Source organism: Helianthus annuus, chromosome 10, assembly GCF_002127325.2.
Source record: "Helianthus annuus cultivar XRQ/B chromosome 10, HanXRQr2.0-SUNRISE, whole genome shotgun sequence".
Classification (NCBI taxonomy): Eukaryota; Viridiplantae; Streptophyta; class Magnoliopsida; order Asterales; family Asteraceae; genus Helianthus; species Helianthus annuus.
Window position 1 is genome coordinate 994107 of NC_035442.2, and position 23781 is coordinate 1017887.

The 23781-nt window shown below is 36.7% G+C and overlaps 3 protein-coding genes and 1 pseudogene across 3 annotated transcripts; 1 reads left to right on the forward strand and 3 right to left on the reverse strand.

The window, feature by feature from the left end:
- Nucleotides 1-450: 450 nt before the first annotated feature.
- LOC110887048 lies at nucleotides 451-1705 on the reverse strand (annotated as a pseudogene).
- A 3534-nt stretch (nucleotides 1706-5239) lies between these two features.
- LOC110883773 (UDP-N-acetylglucosamine--dolichyl-phosphate N-acetylglucosaminephosphotransferase) lies at nucleotides 5240-11986 on the reverse strand. Its single transcript, XM_022131422.2, has 11 exons — nucleotides 11561-11986; nucleotides 10742-10829; nucleotides 9452-9543; nucleotides 9205-9323; nucleotides 8004-8119; nucleotides 7135-7262; nucleotides 6973-7059; nucleotides 6791-6851; nucleotides 6069-6109; nucleotides 5606-5726; nucleotides 5240-5513 (listed from the first exon to the last, which is right to left on the reverse strand). The coding sequence occupies exons 1-11, from the start codon at nucleotides 11908-11910 to the stop codon at nucleotides 5454-5456; spliced, it is 1263 nt and encodes a 420-aa protein (XP_021987114.1). The 5' UTR covers nucleotides 11911-11986; the 3' UTR covers nucleotides 5240-5453.
- A 2268-nt stretch (nucleotides 11987-14254) lies between these two features.
- Nucleotides 14255-14873, forward strand: LOC110880522 (probable E3 ubiquitin-protein ligase ZFP1). Its single transcript, XM_022129034.2, has one exon. The coding sequence runs from the start codon at nucleotides 14255-14257 to the stop codon at nucleotides 14816-14818; it is 564 nt and encodes a 187-aa protein (XP_021984726.1). The 3' UTR covers nucleotides 14819-14873.
- A 1568-nt stretch (nucleotides 14874-16441) lies between these two features.
- LOC110883774 (geranylgeranyl transferase type-2 subunit alpha 1) lies at nucleotides 16442-21085 on the reverse strand. Its single transcript, XM_022131423.2, has 8 exons — nucleotides 20773-21085; nucleotides 20525-20681; nucleotides 19937-20097; nucleotides 19753-19857; nucleotides 17592-18329; nucleotides 17322-17508; nucleotides 17023-17209; nucleotides 16442-16929 (listed from the first exon to the last, which is right to left on the reverse strand). Exons 1-8 carry the CDS (start codon nucleotides 20886-20888, stop codon nucleotides 16538-16540), a joined length of 2043 nt encoding a protein of 680 aa, XP_021987115.1. The 5' UTR covers nucleotides 20889-21085; the 3' UTR covers nucleotides 16442-16537.
- Between the last annotated feature and the right edge of the window lie 2696 nt (nucleotides 21086-23781).

A 23781-nucleotide genomic window follows, 5' to 3' on the forward strand; every position in this document is an offset into this window, starting at 1 on the left:
GGTAACTAAAAATACTGACACCGAATCAAACATTATGAAAAGTTATCTCCTTCAATCTTCACTTCTTAGCCTTTGAGTTAACTTAATCATCTTTCCTAAAAAGGGAAAGTTATTTCCGACCCGATCCAACCGCTATGAACCGATTTTTTTTATATAGCTAGGGGTCTAAAATCTTTAAAAGATTTCTGCACCCCTTTGAAAAAAAAGGAAACAAAGTGAGGGTGGGAAAATAAAATGAGAAACTAATCACCAAAGTCGAAGGTATTTAATGTGAGGGTGTCATGTGTCACAGTATGGTTTGAAAAAAAAAAAAAAACTAATAAAATTGAAGATCTAGATGTAATGAAAGGAAACTTGACTAGGGGTATAAACATTGGTGGTCAAACTGTGACAAGGTTCCGATTTTAAAAAGATACATACAACTTGATTGTTTATTCTCAGGGTTCCAATTCATCCACTGAATCGTTCTATTGCAGACTCTGTCTGATGTAGAGGTACAACCCGGTTTTGATCATTTTGTGACTTTAAAACTCTTTGCAAAATAAAATAAAACAAAAACTGTATGTAAAAGGTACAAGGAGTTTGTAAAGAAGTAGAAACTTGAAAACGTCTCTCGAATAGAGCCTTAGCATTCTCGTCAGTCTTGAAATGATCACGAACAGGCTTAAAAACACAGATATCGTTAAACTGATGTAGATTGAAAAATTCTAACAGCAAACCTGCAAAATCCGGTTGGTTTAAGGCCTTTGATAAGTCAGCAGGCTGTACATCCATCCCCCTTTTGGTATTCAGCGACGAGCTCGTCAAAACTCCTGATTGGAAAACGATATAATACCAAGTAAACACTTATGAACACGATTTTTGATGTAATTAATAAACCATCAAACTCACTTTTCTCCTCCTCCGTTTTCTACCTTGAACTCGTTAAACCACGGAAATACTATGTAGTTTATGTACTCAAGACACAACGACTTTTGGTGGACAATATGCATTGTCTATCTTCAGGATAACGTCAGCCTGTCACACCTGAAGTTAGCATTAAACTCAAGTCACCTGAAGTTAGCTAGAATATGCATACCTCCTCGTCTTCCATAAAGATAGGATTAGAAGGATCAGATTTTGACATTTTCTCTTGCCCTTTCTTCAATCCAGTAAGCATGTCTGCACACAACAACGGATTATAACAATGACAAATCAGTTGGCAAAAGAAAGGGCGACAGCCGTATGTATGTTACATCAATTCAATAGGATGGGTTACGTTTAGCCAAACACACGCACACGCACATATAGATATGTGTATCAAGAAAGTTAAAATTCTAGCTCTTACGATGCGAGAATATGATAGGCTTGTTTTTCCTTTTGATATCATCACTGCAGTACTCCCTAGCAAGTACATTGACTTTCCTTAATTTGATCCATGCCTAACTGGCAGATGTCAGCCTGCAGTTTCAACAACAAACAAACAAGGATTAATTACAAATCAATAACCACGCACCATACAAAAAAAATTCAAAACATATTTGTTCGGATACAATCTATTTATGACCTAGACATTGATAACTAGCCATCTATCCTAGTCACTTTCCTGTGATATTGGTTTGATTACGTACGGACAACGGACCTTGAGAAAAAATTTGTCCGCACACTGCATGCATGGATGAAAAACCTGAGCAGCTGTGAGATTATGGGTCTCATCTCGGCCCATGGCTTGACAGCACCTACAAACAAACAAGAATTTCTGTCTTTTTATTTACAATTGTGTATTGTGTCTTTTTTGCGACTCATTGAGTCCTTTTTCCTCAACATTTTATATTTTTCGGCATTTTGTTATATTTTTCTCAATCTATTATGTCTTTGTACACTTGTTATTTTTAGAATCATTTGTAAAATAACTTTACCCTTATTTAGAAACAAAACTGATAGATTACAAAAATCCAAAACCCAAAACATTGAGTATAGTTTTGGTTTTCATCAGTAACCATGGCCTTCCAAAATTGACGATCATTGGTATATATGACCGGACTATATCAACTTCTGTAAATGAACACCATTAGAAAACAAAAGTTTCATCCTTTTTATGAACATATCATTCAGTGTGACTATTCACATCCTTAACTCTTCTTTGTATTTACTCTAAGACCATGCGTAGTCGTTGGAGCGAATAATGCCCCACCCTAAGGCGTTTTGCGCCATGTGGCAGCCCAGCCAGCAACGGGGCATTATTGGGCGTTTTTACAAAATGGGTGCAGTGGGGATGTGGGGCATTATGTTAAATGAGATGTAATATAATTAAATAAAACAAAAACCACTAAAAAAATCATATTGGATAAAAAATAGGAAGATGGAAGGTGATTGGACAAAGAAAATGGGGGAAGGCGTGTTTTAAATCACGCTGGAGGGGCTTTTATTGCAAAATCACACCCAAACACGCCCAGGGGCGGTCGAGGGGCAATATTGGGCGTTATTGGGCCTAAATTTTGAAAAAACACGCCCCACTACGCATGGTCTAATGTTAATGTATGAGCATATAAATAGAGGCTTTGTATTTCATACTTACACATCAATAAGATAAACATTCCCTCATATTATCATTCTTCTCTTTATATTGCTAATAGGTTTGGTTGTTTTATAACACATTATCAGCGCAGATTGCTTTGGAATCGGATCGCATCATCGTTAGGTAAGTGATTGCTTTTGAGTCGGATCACATCATCGTAAGGTAAGTCGGTATCATCTAATCAACTTATTATATATTATCTGAAAAACACAAACCATATTCTAATTCATATAATTTTGGGTTGTGTTAGAAATTTCCGGTTATTAAAAATCCGAAGACCGAACCGTTGGTTTTTGTTTCTGTTGGTTTTTTTTGATTTTTTGCTCACCCTTAATAGGTGTGTTGGATGAAACTCTTACACATGCAATCGTGCCTTCTGATTAACAAACTTGTTACAAGAGAAGAGGGAAAGGTGAATGCTTTCAAAATCTCTTAGCAATTTGTGATTTTGATATGATATATTTACGTTCATATGGGCCAGATGGGAGGGCATTGCACATTATAAATATTACCTTTGTGTCGTTGTATACACCAACACTCGTGGATTCATGACTCCCTACCGTAAAACGAGATATTCTCGTTAGCCGATTTTTGATGACAACGTGCGTTAACCAAAGAAAAAAGTTTCAATCAAGCTCACGCACAACTCATAAATGTTAGTGAACGCACGTATGGTGTTTTGAAGACGAGATTCCCAATCCAAAAGCAAATGACTCATTTTCTTTTTCAATAGAGACATAGCGATTGCTGCGCACATATGTTGTTTTGAAGACGAGATTCCCAATCCTAAAGCAAATGACTTCTTTTCTTTTTCAATACAAAGAGACTGCTTGTTTCACCATCCATAATTTTTTAGGGAAATGCAATATTGATGATCAATTATTTATGGACTACGAGAAGAACATTGTGTTTTCTGAATACAAGGTGGAGAAAACGATGGCCAGTTCGTTCATGACATAGAATGGGGTTCACAAGCCATTGAGTATTACTTTGCGTCAGGGCCGGCTTTGGGCCTGGCAAACCCGTGCCGACGCCCGAGGCCCAAAATTTCAAAAGGCCCGAAAAGTCTTTATAAGCTTGTATATATTATTAGATTATATATTTAGTATATTCATCCGTTTATTATGCAAAAAAATATTGGTGGTGTAGTAGCGAAAACCATCTCAAAATAATGTAAAGGTCTCAAGTTCAAGTCTTTGCTCCATCACTAAGTTTTTATTTTTGTAATTCATTTACCCTTAACCATAATTTTGGGCCCAATTCTTTTCGTCGCCCGATGCCTAAATTTTTTCGAGAGTTTTCAGGGACGGCTCTGCTTTGCGTGACCAGATAGCTAGCCAATTAATTTCAAATGATTCAAATTAAAAGTGTACCCAAAGTATCATTTTCTATTTGGATTTTAGTATGTTTCCATGGATTTTGAATGATTTATGTGTAATTTGGATTTCCTATGATGTTTTGTATTTTCCTTCAATAATTATTCATCATTCAATACAATCGTCCAAATTGTAACCAAACAAATATATTTCATTCAGCACAAAATAGTTCAATAGGGTAAAATAGTCATTATGTACAGTCATTCAGATGTTCAACCAAAACAACACTTGCTTGCTTAAAACCTCTTACCGAGTCTGGCCTTTTAGGTTGAACAGTGCAGAGATTGCCAAACAGCCCCCAAGTGTTTCAAGAATTTAACGGTCCTTTTTTCAATTTGTGCGTGTTCTTTCAACTAGAAATCCAGAAGTGAACCTTTTAGATCGTTTCTCAACAACATAGTGGATTAAATCATTGAATATCAAAATGGTTTGGTCCAAAACTTTTGCGGTCATATGTTTCTCAACTGCATGGCTCCACTAGAGCACCCAAAGTAACAGGCACATCACAAATATGAATGTGAAGGCTGCTATATATGCAAAGTATGAGGTTATGGCATGTCATTATTAGCTCATATTGGAAGTTTGATGTTTATATATGGAAGTTTCAAATAAGGATTTTAAGAAACTATTATAGAGAGCGGTTTCTCTATTTCCTAGGATAGAGGTAAGGCTCCAAACCCACCAATCGCAATGCTATGAATTGTATTATACCGTGTACATTTGCTATTGTCGATTTATTTGACTCGATAGAGATGAACACGACACGGAATCAAGGATTGACATGTTCATAGTCAAACGAGCTGGGCTTGCCATCTCTAGCTATTTCATAGCGATTTATATACAAATTTGTGTCGATAAAGCTGCTAAATGTTATTGTCTGATAGTACTAGAGTTTCCGGTATATACTATATGTATATGAATTTTATCACACTTTGAATTTTCATTACTATAATAATGATGATAGTACTAGAGCCTAAACAAAATTTTAGTTTTATTACATATAATATAATAATGATGATAACATTGGGGAGTCGAGCTCAAGCCGAGCTTTGGCTCGTTGAAGCAAGCTCGAGCTGAGTTTTAAGCTCGTTTGATGTTGTTCTTAAAATAACTCGAGTTGAGCTTGAGCTTTGGGTTTTAGTCGCGAGCCGAGCTCGAGCTCAAATAAGTAGTCTTGAACCGAGCTGAGCTTGAGCTCGAGCTTCATAAAAACATGACGAGCCGAGCTCGAGCCTAGTCGGGCTCAGGCTCGGCTTGGCTTGTTTACACCCCTAATTAATTAAGAAGAAACCCATCTAAAAGACTATAAGGCAAACAAATTTGATCAAATGTATTTTGGTTTCTCTATGAATGGAGCAGCATACCGAATTCATTTGTATAAAGAAACATTAAAGATCCTATGTGCTTATACTAATCCAGTCAGTTCATTGATACAACACCTCTTTTTCAAGTAACAGTACGGTCTTGAACTTCGATCGATATATAGCCAGCCAAAAACTCTTTTAAGCCATAATCATAGCTCATTTATACCAACCAGTGAGGATCCACCTCAGCAAAAAACAGAAGCAGCAACCAAGTGCCTGTAAAATATTATTCAAAATTATCTTCAAATTTCACATGATTTTTTTTTTTTTTTTTTTTTTTTTTTAACTTTTTGTCTTCAAGATGTTACCTGGAGAATCAATAGCAAGATGCATAGAGACTTTTCAGATCTCCGGCCAAATAATCTCAAGGAAACGTTCACAAGTGTTCCATCATTTGTTCCAGTCAGTAGTCCCGTCTGAGGGTCGAACCTGGTAGTAATCAAAATATATATAATTATATATCAAACTGAAAACCAAAGGTAACAAACTTTGACCCTTTACTTATAAATGGTCGAGTTGAGTTATGTTTTATGTCTAACATGTTAAAACTCGCTTAAAGTGTATTTTAAGGCATATATCCTACTAAATAGATTTATTTAAAACAATAAATTATTATTGTAATAATATATATAAATTTTCAAAAAAAATACAACTAAAGAATAGATAAATAGTGTTTCACGTCAACCTAAACCAACCTGTGACCCAATTCTCACCCATTTTGCCATATCAAGCGAAAATAATAGAGCACCAGAAAAAAGGAAAAATCCTTACCTTGGAAGCCGGTGACGTGGACAGGGAATAATACCTGCCAGCTGTAAAAAAAAAAAAAATTGGACTTTAATTGTTAGTATTTGAAGGGTTAATAATGTTTTAACCCTACAGGTTTAACCAATTATTCATTAAAACTTAACTTCATTTTTAGATGTTTTTACTTTAAAATTTAAGTTGACCTATTAAAAAAGCACGTCCACAGGTTAAATATCTTAATAATAAGGCTAAATAATGGTTTAATCCTCAATGTTTCATCAAATTGCCATTTGACCCAAACATTTTTTCTGGATTTTTTAATCGTAAATTTTAGTTTATAACAAACTTTATACTTTTTCATAACGTGTTTTCCTCTTCCCTTTTTTATTATCCACGTGTCAACATGTGCTTGCTGGCTTGCTGCTTGGTAGTCTTTTATTATTATTATTTTCTTAATATATTTTACATTTTCAATTTTTTAACAACAACAACAACAACAACAACAATAATAATAATAATAATAATAATAATAAATAGTTCACAATATAAATTTTAGTATATTATCAAGTTAAACAAATACACACACTTAGGTTCATGCATGACCGATATCACCGATATTAACTGCATAGATCACCGGTTAAAATTTTTGTACCAGAAAAATAATCTTTCATTTTCAGCTTTTGTTTATTTGAATCTTACAATATGAACATGTCAATTAAACGTAACGAGAAGAAGAGAGATCAGACCTGAGGAAGTGACAATAGGAAATTTATAATTTGAGGAAGGAAAAATATTAGGAGCGTCTCACTGTCAAAAAAAAAAAACGTATACATAACTTATTACTTGATCAAGCAAGAATGAACTTTCATTACAGAAAGTACACAAACACAGTCTTGCAAGTATCTAAGTAGAAAAGAAACTTGCGCACCTGTAATGGCCTAAAATGCCAACAACAGCCATCGTCATTCCAGAAAAGTATGTATACGTGTCACCAACAAAAACAGAAGATGGGTACCTAAAATACTAAGGGTTAAGTATGATGCGGAAAACCATAATCAAATTTGAAAACGGGTAAGAAAGTAAATATTACCAATTATAAGAAAGTAACGCCAATGAAGTTGCAAGCAACGGTTGGACAAGGTACATGGAGAATGCATGAGCCTGTTTAGTTTCATCATTGGAGGATACTCCTATTTGCATGATATTGTGAATCAAAATCTGCACATCGCCGTTTGAAGTCAGCTTTATTCTTGATTTACAGGATGATGGCCACCCAAATATTCAACTCTTTTCATCTACGACACCCATAGATTAGAACAACCAGTATGTATTTTGTTCCATTGATACCAATTTCGAGCAAAAACACGTTGAAAATGACAATAATAACTTTTACCAATTAGCATGTTGGCAGCTCTTCAAATATATTTTTATGAGTTAAATGCCATTTTAGTCCCTATGGTTTGAGCCATTTTGCCAGTTTAGTCCAAAGGTTTCATTTTTAACCTGTGGGTCCAAAAAGGTTTCACCGTTGCCATTTTAGTCCACTGGGTTAACTCCATCCATTTTTTCTGTTAACGAGAAGACCAATTCGGTCATTTTATATGGTTGAATTGCCCTTTTAGTTAATAGAATTACATACAAAATTACCGAATTGGCCTTCTCGTTAACAGAAAAAATGGATAAAGTTAACCCAGTGGACGAAAATGGCAACTCTGAAACCTTTTTGGACCCACAGGTTAAAAATGAAACCTTTGGACTAAACTGGCAAAATGACCCAAACCACAAGGACTAAAATGGCATTTAACTCTATTTTTATCTTTTCAAGTCTTTTTGTCATCCAACAGGTTATTGGCTTAAACTGGTATAAATAACAAAATACATATTTAGTGACCTCCGAATATATTAACCTTTATTTTTCTGTTGACATGTGAAATGAAATTATATTACATTAAAACTTACCGCGAATGATATAACAACAGTTTGCCCAACTTCAAGGCCATTGATGCCAGCATGGATGTTGATTGAGTTTGTGCAGAAGACGGCCAAAAGTCCCATATATAGCTTATAAATCCATCCTGTTTATGAAATAAAGATCACTAAAAAATAGATCAGATCTTAATGAGTTTGTTTACGACTGACTGATTAAGTAACATAAGGGGTGTGTGCATACGCACTTGAAACTGTTGGGCCTAATTTCCATTTAAAGTCAACTGCTTTCATCCAGTTCGATAACCTCAGTTTTACACAACAGAACTAGGCATGGCAAACAGGTAGGGTCAGGCGGGTCAGATCAAAACGGGTTGATTTAATAAAGGGTTATTTTGGTTTGGGTCGGGTCATAACGGGTTGGTTTAAAAAAACAGTTATCTTAAAATTACTGTACAACTTCTATGTTCTGACTTTCTAGTTTTTCGGCAACATCAGTTACACGCAATCATGCCTCGGTTTTCGCATGTTTAAATGTTGGTTACATGTACCAGGATCGAGAAACGCCAATAGGCCCCAGCACGCACTTAACTAGTCGCTCGACGCATAACCGGTGTTGGTTATGCATGTTTAGGTGTCAATTACGTCTGTTACACATTTTTACTCCGGTTACGCATACTGCAGTTTGGACACGCACGTAACCCGGCCCTGGTAAGCGCTTAACGCAGCGCTCGACACAAAACCGGCTTTACATGAATAACCGACGCTAATTACGCGCGTGCCCTTGGTTACGCGTGTTTACTGTCAGTTACGCGCATTCCGGTGTCGTTCTTCACGTTTAGGTGTCGGTTACACATGTTTATATGTCGGTTACGCGTACCGTGGCCAAAAAACACCCTACGCCACGTAACCCAGCTTCGATAAGCGCTTAATCCAGCGTTGGACGCGTCCGCATGATTAACGCACGCAGCAGGTTGCGACACCAGATTTGTAGAGATGTTATCTTGTATCTCAACTTATTAATTGATGTGCGTAGAGAGAAATACAGCATTTTCTCCGGTTTTGAAAAATAACAGCAACCCATTCTGAGCCATTTGATTAGAAAGGGTTGTCTGAATTAACCCACCCTGACCCGTTCAATAATAAACAGCTACCAAAACATTTGAAAACCCACCCATATCAACCCAATTTTGGGTCAAAGTTTGTTAAAACAAGGGAATTATTTCGTAATTACCTAAATCCAAGATTTCGGTTCCAACATATTCAACAAGTGGCTTTGGTATCATAATTGTTGTATGCCCGGCATAGGCCATCAACAGAGGGAGAGCAGCAATTGATGGCAATACTAGTTTCCTGCCTTCACAAGCAATATTAAACCCATTAAAGATCTGGAGTGGGGTAAACCGAAGGTCGAATTCGAATAGTTATCAAAAAAGAAGAAAACAAAAACAAAATGAATTTCGAGAAGTAGAGAAACTCACACTCGCCAAGGAATATCCAATACATCGTCCACAAACCCAAGCAAAATCATGAAGCAGACAGATGCTAAAGCAGCATTATACTCAACAAGCCACTGCATGTGTAGGGATTAACCAATTAGCACTTAATTAAAATAATAAAATTAAAAAAAATATATTAAGTACTAGGGATAATGCATGTTGAGGCTGCCCAAGCATTCAACTTTTTCTCACTAACATCACCCGTATGTACACCTAGCAAAACGGTCGGGTCGGGTCGGAATGGGTCAAATCAAAAAACAGTTGTTTTGGTTAGGGGCAAAACGGGTTCAGGTCAGAACGGTTTCGGGTTGAAACGGGTTTCGGGTCGTTTTAAAAGTATAATACCAGTGATGTTGGCAGCCGATTTTTTTTTTTTAATTGCTCCAATAGCAGATTCAAAAAGCTTAACATCAAAACTTTTCATAAGTGGACTTCAGCAATTTATCAAATGGACTTTAATCAACAAAATGATTTAGTTTGACTTTCGAAAAACCAATAATGTTCCCGATGCCCAAACCCTAACTTTTAAACAAGTTTCAGCCACCACATGTTTTTCTGTCCAAAATCATATCTTGCAACTCAAGCATTCAAACAGCCATAAATTCGTTTATTTATCAAACAACCAAAACCTGCAAACAGCCATAAAACCTGTGGTTGTGCAATGACGTGTGGTTTTGCGGCGGCTGCCATGGATGGCGGTGGCTGTGGTGGTGGCGTTGGTTGACAACGGTTGTCGTGGCGGTGAATGTTGGTTTTGCCAGGCCTACCCGTATGTTTAGACTACTTTATAGAGCACTAAAGTATGTATCTAGTTTCTCTTATACCAAATCCGGCAAAAAAAAAGACAAATGCCCTTAAAATTTTAAAATTAAAAAAAAAATATCCTTGTATGAATATGTCGAAAAACAACAATATGAAGTAAAATTACAGGGTTTATGTCATTTTACAACATTTCAGCATGCATCTTTATCATATGTATTAAACGAAACAGGATGCATACTAGGGTAGACCCCTAAAGTAGTTTAAGTAAATGAGTGCCTTAATGAAAAAAGTTGTATTCTTGGTTAGCCACCACATGTCCACATACATTATTATTGTGCATAAGAAATAAACAAACAGAAAAAAGAGTAGGCGTATCATGTTATGAACATTCAGAAAGAGATGGAATTGTCAACACAAAAGAAGCACCTGATTTTCATAAAACAAAAAAAAATATATATTTTGTTTTCTTTTTCGCCAAAAAAGTGCGACAAGTAGAAGAAGTGTACATACATTTGAATCTGATGTGAAATTGAAATACTGAAACAAAATTGCCACAACCAAGAAAACAATGCCCACAACGATACCAAGGGATTCAGGCCTGCAAGAAAGATAGCAGTGTCAAAAAGGAAATAAACTATAACGATACGATGGTATACTTTTATGCATTAATGCAAGTACATGGAACTAGTGCTATGAATAGTAACTAAAGACATAATAGGTTTCCGGTAGATCAGATATCACAAGTTTAATGTTTTTCATCTTTCTAGCATGTGTTTCTTACCTTCTACTGCGTTCTCGAGTATAAACTTCAAGGTCATTGGCGAAGTATGGAAGGGACGGGGAGGGGCGCCCGACCCCCCGAACTTTTCGCTCATTAGTGTTATATAAGTAGTTTTCGTATAGAAATTTTTGGGTACACACGTTTTCGACCCCCGGTTCTATAGAATTTTTTTGGTATATACGTTTACGACCCCCCCGTCATTCGGGTCAAGCTTCGCCACTGTTCAAGGTTATGTAAGAATCTTCAAAATCAAAGCATAAGTTCCTTTATAAATTGGAGCAATTCTATGAGTCACTTTGTACCATAGCGAAATAAAAAAAAAAAACAATCTTTAAAATCCCTAATATGGAGCTAATGAATGAGGTATGGATGTCTATCCCAATGAGTTACTCTTGCCATCATACACTCAACATCCCTAGTTTCTCATTTCCTATTGTCTATCAGATCAACAACAAGTTTCAAGACTATTCATTCATTCTCAAAATCATCAGATCTTAAAGAAATTCAGCATGATGTATCATTCAAAAGATGAGTAACTAAAAACTTACACTTTAACAAGGCCTTGAGGCGTGCCTTTCTTGTTAATATCATAACCAAACAAATTACGCCTGAGAACATATCTAGAAGCAACCGGAATCATGACTAGGGTTACAAAAAATCCAGCAAAGCTGAGTGAAGCATTGATAAGGATGGATCTCTTCAACTCCGATTCGATCGAATAGTGATAAAATATGAGGTAAAGGTACGGAATGAAGAAAACTAGAGAGAATAAGAGGATTTTTGTAGGTTTTGATGCACTGATCTGCGGCTCGGTGGATGTTGCCACGGGTTGCGGTGGTGGTGATTCGGCGGCGGGGGGCGGTGGTTTTGAAGCTCCTCCTCGTTTGCGGGCTGCCATGGCTGCTGTGACTGAAGAGGTTTTGGAAGCTGATGTCGTTTTTAAAGAACGAGTCTCTGGGATTTGATTGCTCTTCTTCGTGTCATCGGAGTGTGTGGGAACCAATAATATAGTTACACGTCAGAGTCAACCGGTGGACTAGTCTGATGTGGAGGTTTATCGAATTTCAAACCCAACCCACGGTCCACAAGCCGGCTCGAAAGCTACGGGATTGGGTCAGGGATGGATCCAGCCCACATTTTTGGGTTTCAGGAACCAAGGGCGTAGGATAGTGGGGGCGGGAGGGGACGGCCGACCCCCCGAACTTTTCGCTCAGTAGTGGAGAGTATGTAGTTTTCGTATAGAAATTTTTGGGTATATACGTTTTCGACCCCCCCCCCCCCCTACGTTTTATAGAAATTTTTGGGCGTGTACGTTTTCGACCCTCCGGTCGGAAATCTCAAGCTTCGCCACTGCCAGGAACCAAGTGTGTTTGGAAAAACCAGAAAAAATTAGTGAGAAAGTGAGAGTAATAGGCACTAGCATAAGATGGAGCCGATAGGATAAAAAGCGTTGGCCAAGCCGTGAGTCCAGATGTATAATTGTAGAGAAGGTTGTAATGAAAGTTAAAAAGTTATTTTTACAGCATACGTTTTCTAGCGACATTGCACGGGTGGAAAAGAGAAGACATTTGTAAACTTAATAACATGTATGGCTGTATATATAAGTTACACACTACTACTAGGTTGTTGCACCCTACTTCACACATCACCATTACAAAAACGCCATACACTACATTACGAGGCGACAAAACAGAGACACCCGCCGCAACGCGCCGGCACTCCCACTAGTACAAAATTATACATCCAAATATCACACAAACTATTTCTAAATTTCAACCAAAATTCACTCTCAAATCTCAATCATATACTCATCATGGATCTCCGACCCGACTCTCCACCTAATTGGAATACGGAAAAAGATTTAATTATTGTTCCGGTACGAGCAGGCGTACATCTTTTTTTTTTTTTTTTTTGAACGGCTAATTATTTCCCTTAAATACTTACACCTCCCAATGATTGAACCATTAGACTATAACCTAAGTGGCGTACATCTTTTAATCGATCATGGTGAAACATCAGAACCATTAACTCGACGTGCTCCGTTGCAAAAAAGATCGTGAAGCAGCTCACAACTGACTCATAAACGATTGTTTTGTAATAATACGCTATACGACGACAAAACTTTCCGACGTCGTGTTCGCATGAGTCGCTGCTATTCTTATGAATTGTTGGTGATTTAGAACACATTTATACATTTTTCCAACAAAGGGAAGATGCAAGGCGTGTTTTTTTTTTTTAATTCAGTTTATACGACGACACGTGAAGTTGAGTGAGAAGTATAGAGAATGAGAGTGTAGTTGAGATGAGAAGCATGAAGCAGTTTTGTTGTCGACGGCGACTCAGGTGTAGGGCTGTTCACGAGCCGAGTCGAGCCAAACTAAGGGTAAGCTCGAGCTCAGTTCGATTATATACTAAGTTGGCTCGGCTCGGATTTAAAACTGAGCTAAAAATCTAAGTTCGAACTTGGTTTGTTTTTTAACCGAGCTAGCTCAACTCGGTATGCTTAGGCTCAAACTTAAAAAAAAAAAACAAATAATACATAGCTTTCAAAAAGTGATGGTCTCTAAAATACCATTCAATAGTTTAAATCCCTTTTATTTAGCATAGTAATTAGACATCTATAATCCAATTAAAAACCAATGGCATATTTTTTACTGATTCTTTTATATATCGATTCAAATTTAGAGGCCTGTTAAGGTCTTCAACGGTCCTCAAAGTCTCATGACCAACCTTGAATTAAAAAGATGTTAGTGTAGCAATTTTGAGAATGAATTAATTTAAAAAAGGTAGAGTTGCAACAACAAAAATCAAAACAGTAAATAACTAGTTAGTTACCGGTTATAAATAACAACAAATTATCTTAAATCTTAAATATATATAAAGATATAATAGATACAAAAGTTAATTATTTTTAAATAATAGACTTTATATCAAATGATAAAAAGGAATATATTAACGGAATATGGATCGGCACAATTAATAAGAGAATTGAGAATCTATCTAATTAAATCATGATCTTTGATTTAGATAATACAATTAATCTTAGGGTATCTATATATCTCATATTTGCAGTGTAAATTACCGTATCTATCTATATATATATATAAGAGCAGCACCATACCATACCATCGATCTATACTAGTTCTCTCATCACTCCACAAGAAATAGAATTCTTTTCTCTCGGTTAATATATAAAAGTGTGTCGTTTCAAGGTGATCTGCTTCATCAAATAAGCTAGTAAGATGGATCCGCAATCTGTGTGGGCGATGGATCCGTATTATTATCACCAGCACCCGATTCTTCAACAACAATACTACTACGCATACGCTGTTCCTGCTCATTACACCATGATGCCCATACCGGTGCAGTATGTTGACGATGTAGCCATGTGGGTCAATCAAGAACATCCTATGCATTCGTATTTCCAGAATCAGAACTACGTACCATATCCACCACCAGAGGAGACGTCGTTCTTCAACACATATGACTCTTTGACGTTAGACGAGACTTTGTTCATGCAAGAGATAGAGGAAGAGATTTCTGCGCTACAAGGAGTGGTCCCTGCAGGTACGAGTGGTGGTTCGGGTTTATCAGAGGAAGAGATTTCCAAGCATCTACAAGTGTACACTGTACAAGGGAAGACGAGTGAAGTGGATGCTTGTTGTATTTGTTTGGGTGAATATGAAAACAAGGAGAAGATGGGGAGACTGGAATGTGGGCACCGGTTTCATGCGGAATGCATCAGGCGTTGGTTGTTGTCTAAAAATGTGTGCCCCATGTGTAGGTCTACTGCTTTGACAGTATAACTGTTTGATTTTGATTATGATTGGCGATGTAATGGTTTAGGTTTGTGTTACTGTGTTGGATATTTGGATATATGAAAAAGTTTATTTTTTTATAGTTGTTTGGATGGCTGTTGCTTGTATAGCAGTCCCTAATCAATGTGCTTTTCGGGTATTTTGATTTGGGAAATCACAAAATTTTTTTTAACAGCAGCAACTTGAATATGAAACCAAGAAAAACTTCTAGCGAAGAGCTGGATACAAAAGAAAGCGTTAAAATGACAACTGAAAAACAAAAAGAAACAAACAAAACATTAAACGAAACTATTGATCGGATCCGAGATCCACATCGATCTTCGCCCTATTGTTGATCCAACTGACGAGAGTTGACACGATCTCAAATACAGTTTCAACCGAACGCTTAAAACCTTTGAAAATTCTCGCATTTCTTTCTTTCCATAAATACCACAATGTAGTGTAGATAATATCCAATAAAACCTTCTTTTGCTGGCCTGAATTAAAACTCCAGACTTGTGAGATCCCATTTGGCCCAGACCAAAACCTTCCTCCAAACTGCTCTAGCCACGGAGCACCCAAGAAGACAATGAACAACCGATTCAGCCATATTAGGACAGTTGACGCAGTCCTCCAAAGTCATAGTCATCCCTCTCTTAATCAAGTTAACCGCTACCGGAATCCTGTTAAGACACGCCCTCCAAACGAACACGTTTATTTTAAGTGGATTCCGATTTAGTGGACTTGGGAGTCGACCCGTTTGATCTGGTTGTGAGAAAGGTGGGGCAGGGAGGGGAGACTCGTTTCTGGAACGACGTCTGGTTCGGTGCTTCTCCGTTATCATCTTTATTTCCTCACCTCTATGTTATAGAGAAGGAGAAGGAAATCACAATTTGATGATACTTGATTGCTTGATTAGAAAGATAAACCCATAAAAAAGGAACACTTAAACTAACCCATACTTGCTGCAATAAATTTAAAACAACTTCACAAGGATGCTTCTTTTTCTGAAACTTATACGTAGTTAATGGATGTAAGTACGGGTTTTTTTTTGTTTCGTTTCAGTTTGGTTTCTATTTTTTGTTTTGTTTTGTTCGGTTTCAATCTTTTCATTTTTTTTTTTTTTGTTTCGTTTTCGTCGGTTTCGACATTTTTTCACTTTTTTTTGTTTCGTTTAGTTGGTTTTGGTTTTTTTGTTCGTTTCGGTTGATTTTTCGGTTTTTTGTATCTTTTTGGTTGGTTTCGTTTCGGTTTTTTCTTTGTTTCGTTTTATTATTGGTCGTTTTTTTTTTTGTTTCCCGACTTGAACCAAAGGTATATTAATGATGAAATCATGTTTATAGAAATGGCAAAAAAAAAACCCAACCCGTTTCGACCCGAAACCCATTCCGAACCGGGCTCGATTTGACCCAACCCGTTTGAACCTGAATATGTTCAAACCCGGACCAGTTTCAACCCGACCCAAAACAACCCTTTTCTAGTTTGACCCATTTCGGCCCTAACCCATTCCGACCCTAACCCGTTCTGACCCATGACCCATTCTGACCCGACCCGACCCATTTGCCAGTCCTAGTCGAAACCAATTTACTTGTGGTATTATAACGAGATGGTGTTTATTTTATTTTTTGTACGAGAAAATGAAAATGTTATTTTAGTATTGAATTGCCCATGACCGACTATTTATAGAGTACAATGAAAACAGGAGAATGTAAACAAAATTACTAGCGGCTAATGCAATTCTTCACCATCAACCCATTTTAGTCCCGGCAATAATTTAACCAAAAACGACATGAACCTTTCATCAACAGCAACAGCATTTCCCATGATATCTAGCTGCGTAATATTTAAACCTCCGAAAATCGAATAAGCTTCCCAAAAATTCACCACAGTTTCATCACCATTAGCAACTTCTTCAAACTTTTTATCATAATCAAGTGTGTGTGACAGGGGAGATGAGCATAAATACCGCCTTGTGTCTACGGTGTGTGCACCAATCTCGTTATAAGAAAGATCCAACACTCGAAGCGACTTCAAGAATCTCAAAGGGTCTAATGCCGTGAAACTGCTGAGGTTATTGTGACTAAGGTTTAAGCATGAGAGAAGCTGCAAAGCCTCCAATCCTGTGAATAAATCCCAAAAACGCCATCAGTTATTTATATTTCTTTAGCATTTGAGAAAAGAGATGATTTTAAAAACATCAATGTTTTTTTTACCTTCAATAGAATGAAGTTGGTTGTGGCTAAGATCAAGACTTTGGACCCATAATAACCGCTCAAATGATCCAATTTGCGATAATGATAGAGAATTCAGTCTTAAACACATAGAACCAGTGATATCCGAAGAATTCGACTCTTTATACTGCCAGCAGTACTTCATCAAAGACTCCTTGCAAGAAGTCACCTGCAACATCACTTATGTACTTACAAATGGGTCTACTCTGGTTAACTTTTTATCTCTAATCAATCAAGAAAGCTAAAAAAAAAAAAAAAAAAAATGGTAGAGAAACTATTACCTGTTTTAAGAAAACCAGGCTGTACTCATCCTTGTAGTATCGGTAATGTGTGGGGTCTAACTTCATCAATTCAGAATATAGTTGCAAAACTTCATCCACATGAGTCATTGGAGCAATTGAAATATCGCTTGACGTCATGGCATCATATGCCATCAATAATCTCGCAAGTGTAAGCTTCCCAATTTTACTATCAAAAAAAAAAAAAAAAAACTTCATTACCTCCAGATTAGGAACTCAATGAAAATTTGAAAAGAATATCATAATTCATACCACTCTGCCCAAGTCAATAATTCTCGGTACTGTTCTATTTCACCCGCTATCATCTCAGACTTCCATTTTGAAGGTGCGGGTTGCTCATAATCGCCAGTTACTTCAAAATATGATTTTAGAAAATCTGCCATGTTTGAATTGACGTCAACTTTAGCGAAACTTTCATCTGTAACTGATATCCTCCTTAAACTATGTTCTTCAACGTTTTGCAGATCATGGCTTGCAGAAACCGAAACCGTAAACGTAAAAGACCAGGGTCTGCACGGAACACCACTTAAAGATATGATGCCTTGACGGGATTCCGAGCTAATCTTGACCTGAAAGATCTTTGATGAGTTAAGTTCAGCTTGAGGAATGGTCAGATGGGTCAACCAGGTTTGACCATGGTTAAATTTATTCGTTGAAAGTGGGCTCCATGTAACATTCTTGAATAAGTCATTCTCGATTTGAAGGCTAACTGCGTGTAAGCTTACATCTTCAACTGGTTCATTGAAGCAGAGAATGATAGGAAAGGTCGTTTTAGTAATTTCAGAACCATGAGGGGGCCATGAAGAAACCAAAACAGGCGTGTCGACTTTAACAGTTTGGTCCAGGAGCCAGAGATGATAAAACCACCCGCTTTGATCATCTGGGTCGGTAAAAACCGCATTTCTTACGAATTCGTATTCCTCTTTCAAAAACATCTCCTTGGGAAAATATCCTTCAAACTTTTTCTCCAGCAGATGAGATAAGAGTACACTGCAGACATCGAGAACTCAAATAATGTAGATAGCAAAAGGTCAGATAAAATTTCCATTATAATATAACGTTCTCGAGAGAAAGGCCTCCATATTTTCACTAAAGAAGCGGTGAAGTCCCTCAACGTTCTTTGTGAATGATTCAATCCTAGAAGTTCTTTTTTGTCTTATTCATACGTATATAACTTTTACCTAGGTAAAACTTGGTTGACATTGCATTTTTTTGTTTTCTTTCTCCTTATTACATGAAAAAACTTTATGAGCCTTCACTTTATAGGTGGTTCAAACTACGCCTGGCAACACTGACCGGGAGACCTAATTTTGGGTCTTTATGGGTCTTAATAATGACCCTTCGGGTGATTCTGGGCATAAGTAAATCCATAAACGGGTCAGAACGGGTTGAGGTAAAACAGGTAAAAAATTGAGAACAGCTTGGATTGAGACTGAAAAAGGGTCAGATGGGCAATATAACGATGTTAAAACTCGCCGTCCAAAGCTTTCGGTCACCACTTGTACTTCTGACCGATGCCGCTACCACTAATTATCTATCACCGTACTTCCGAACGCCGCCGCCACTACCACTGATTATTATCTACCGCCGTACCTCCGACCGCCGCCGCCGCCGATTATCACCTATCGTCATACTTGAGAACACAACACCCACTTCGTCTGTCGTTTTTTTTTTAATTTTAGAGAGACAATCTGTTGGTAAGCTGGTAGAGAGAAGATTTTTGAGGAGAGAGAAACTGATGTGGTTGCTTTTTAATTATTTTTTGTTATTTATATATTATTAAAAACTTTGCCTATGTAATTTAGCATCATGACCCATGTATTTCGTTCTGTTTACATCACTGAATAACTTGATATGGAAGATAATTGGGATTAAAAAATGCTTAACCGAACGCGTAACGAGAGCCAGTTACACATCGACGATTGGTTAAGTGCGTGCCGGGGCCAAGTAACGTGGAGGTAGACGCACGTTTTTTTGGCCCCTGTACGTGTAATAGGCTCCGCACGCATAACCAGCATCGGAATGCATGTAACCAGGCATTTGAACATGCATAAACTGACACATGATCACGCGTAACCAGTGCTAAAAACCAGAAAGTCAAAATAACAATTGTTTTTAAACTACCCCGTTCCGACCCAAACCAAAATAACCTTTCTTTGAATCGACCCGTTTTGAACCCAACCCGACCCGTTTGCCAGGCCTACTTCTATCTATTGGGAGAAATATATTGAAATTTTCAGTCTATTAATTGTTTACTATTTTATTCACAAACTACATAACGAATATCACAATCATTTCACTGCACATATATCATACATACGCATATTAGCACAGAACTGGTGGTCCTTCCTAACACCCCCTTAAACAATAGAGCCACATGTCAACCAATGAAATTTGAAATAGATGGCCATACCTACGATTATGCCAAGCAGAATAATTACTGAAGTTATCGTTTATCATATCTGTTGTAAATTGTAACTCCTTCTCATTTGATATGTTCTTCAACCCCGTTATGAATCTGAAAAGTGCATAACAAGTAAGCAACATTCAGAGTACCTAGATCCCGATTAAATACATTAACGACATTACGTCTTCACCTCCTGTAATTCCATGCATGAAAATTGCGAGTGTCTAGCTTCTGGAATAGATTTAGAAGCTTCAATTCCCGCTCTGTTGAAGAATTCCCTTTGCTTATCACCCATTTCCGGTGATGCCATGCTCCATAAGACTTGAAATTCTTCCTTAATGCAATCTCTACCTACATATACAATTAATGAATTATCAAATTCAAACAAGAACAATTTTTAATATATTTCAAAACGCCAATATTGTGAACAATCTTTTGATATATTTTTCTCAAGATAGTTTTCATCTTCAAGATGTTTTAAGATAAAACTACCTTTAATTACAAACATAGGTGTTAATAGCGAATAGCGACAAGGGACCTATTTGCTACATAGCAAATAGCGACAAATAGCGACCGCTATTTTACATGTATATTTAACAAAAACCTATTTAACCTATATGCTATTTTATATGTATATTATATCAAAATACCCTGGTATATATGCTATTTTACATGTATATTTAACAAAAACCTATAAATCCAGCTAAGCTTAGCTTATATGTATATTATATCAAAATACCCTGGTATATATGCTATTTTACATGTATATGCTAGTTACCACTCGCAATTCTTCATCAATAATCGCTTGAATCCGATCCGAATCTGCCTCAGATTGACTATGCTCAAATGCGAGTTTTCGATAATTCCAAGCGGTCATGAACTCCGGATTAGCCTCAATAAGCTTAGCATTGAGTTCTAGGGCTTCCTTCGTGTATCTACAAACGCAAAGCCCCAACATATAAACACAGATCAATCGGTCAATAACAAAAAGTAATGAAGAACGAAGATCTGAGAGAGAAATTGTACATATTGTTGTGATGATTATGAAGAAACTGAGACTGGAGTGATCGAATCTCGGCCGCCTTGAGAGCTGATGCATTTTCGTCAACTGGTGTTGCAGATTTCCTGGGTCTTCCGTGCATCTTTCACTCTAAAATCAACGGAAAAGAAGCACAACTGGATTTCTTGTATGTAATCGGTATGGTGAACAGCAGCGTCACGAGATCGATCTGTACGCCCAATTTGACGGGCCGCTTCGATCTGCCCCGATTTCTTGAAGTTTGGTTTGTTTGGTCTCAAAATAAACCAAACCGATTTGGATTGGGTTTAAACCCGTTTCAACGTATAAACAAATTTTCTCTCAGTTTTTTAAGTTTTTTTAGTGGGCTCAACTCAGTTCGAGTCTTAACCGATTTTCAACACAAAAATCCTAAACATGTACCAAACCATGTTAGAGTTGATTTCCGGGCCCAAGCCGATTTTTTACACCTTTAATTTTTATTCGACCTCAGATAACCGATGGCTGTAAATTTGGAGCCCGTATTAATTAACCCATGACCATATAACATTGTTACTCGGGTACAGACAGAAACACACAGTCAAGTGATCCAGCAATTTTTTTATGTTTTATGTATAGTCTATGCTACCGAACTTCGATTGATCTTGTAGGTGTTCAGATGATGATACGTGTATATTAGTTGTGTTATTTGATTAAATTATGATATATGGTTGAAGTGGTTAACCTATATATCTTGTGTCAGTTCATTTGTTTGATTTTGTGAATGTTTGTATTTTTAGGGTTTTCTAGTTGGAACTGTATGATGAACTTTGGTTGTGTTGAGTGGCTTGAAATTCTACTCCTCATCATATAATCACTTTTGGTTCTTCCTAATCGTTTTCTAGTAGGGTTCAATTTGTTTTATATAATCTGGCCTTTCAAAAAAAAATTAAAATTATATAAATACATATTTAAAAAGAAAATCGATAGTGTTGAAGCTTGTTCGAATTTAAATACTCAAGATATACATAGATGATTATATAAAATTTTAACTTTATCAATCTATACTTGTAGTGGCTAATAATTTCTATGTAATAACAAAGAGTTGACAAAACTTAAGATCATCCGGTCATCTGATTTAAATTACTAAACAAACTATGCAAAAAAAAAAAAAATTTAAACATAATATACTTGGCCTTCACTAACATGTGATAACGAGTTTAACATCATCTGGATATTCTACAATTTTCCCTCTATTAATTTGCAACTTTTGTTGCTCCTCACACTTTACTGTTCAATTTTGGAGGCTTTTGATTGGACCACCACTCCTCCTACTTTCTCCCTTTTGTTAACGCTTGTAGTGTTAACAAATTAACGTTGATTGACTTCACCCACTATGAAGTTACTATAGTTTTACTTTGACATAATTGAAACTCCTCTGACTTTCATATACTTTAAATATTAACACATATTTTTTTCTAATTTCAAGTCTAATTGATATGTATTTTTTGGTTACTTACCATTCACTAATATCTAACCATCCTAGCATTGCTGAAAACCTTGGGTTTAATTGTAGATTCTAGTATGCATGCATGATGCAACACAAATTATTCATTTATACTTGTTAACTTATGTTCCCGGTACTTACTATTATACAAAAGTATTACACATATATAGACGTTTACAACTGTTATATTGATATATGACGTACATTACCAATGGTGGATTCATGTTCAAGTAGGGTGGGTCTGGCCCACCGTAAACTCAGCCCATTTCGAGAAATATTTTATGACGTGCAGAGATTTTATCCATTTACAATTAAGTGATTTAATATGTGTTTCAAATTTTATGATAACTTTATCTTTCTTTAATTTTCTTACATCCAATCACAATAACCGTTTCATTATTCTTTTTCTGTATTTATTTACCCCAAGTGCTCATAGCTTGTGTTTCCGAGCGGCCTAAGTGCTTAAATAGTACAAATCTAAAATGCTAAAGTACAAAATTTTGTTTTCTAAACGAGAAAAATGCCCGGATAGTCCCTGTGGTTTCGCATTTTTTCACCTATAGTCCCCAACTTTCTAAAATTACCTGAATAGTCCCCAACTTTTCATTTTTTGTTCCCGGATAGTCCCTGGGTCTAACTTCAGTTTGTTTTCTCTGTTAAGTGGGTGTGAAATGACAAAAATACCCTTTCCTTTAAAAGGCCAAACCACAGGGACTATTCGGGCATCTTCTACATTTTTAGAGAAAAACCTTACCACCACACTTTCCGGCGAACTTTTCCGGCGAAATTAATTTCCGGCGACTTTAAATCTTGAACGCGAGTTATTCCGGCACCGCCGCCTTTCCGGTGAACTGTTGAAATGTTAATGGTTACCATAGGTAGGGGTGGTATCGCGTGGTATATTATATATGCTACCAGTAACAAGAGAATGCTCAAAACACATCTGAATAATACTACATCCCTCTATATTTCATAACATCAACTGCTGAATTACAAGTTTACAGCTTAAACTTAAAAACCACCACTAAAACCCTAACTCACCTAGATCGAAAACATTCATAAAATAGGCATAGAAACTATACAGATTCAGTCCATATGTCCATGATTAATTCAAATTAAGTAGAAATAGTTCAGATCTCGCTTAACTCAAAGTCAGGACAGATTACACGCACACACTCATGCAACTTTTGCGTTTGCGTACTGCAACACTAGAAAATACTCAAAAACGCATCTGTATAACACCAATCGCATGATTAAAACTTCAAATTATAAGCCACCGCTAAAACCCTCGCTCACCTAGATCGAGAACATTTATAGAAAAAGTCACACAAACTATACAGATTCAGTCCACGATTGAGTCAAATCAAGTAAAACTAGTTCAGATCTAGTTTAACTCGAACTCAAGACAGATTACACACTCATGCAACACTTGCTAATAACAAATTAGGTAAATTACAACTAAAGGTTACCAGATCAGATCCGATCGGATAAATTCAATCAGTATTCAGTAATCAGTAATCAGTAATCGGTA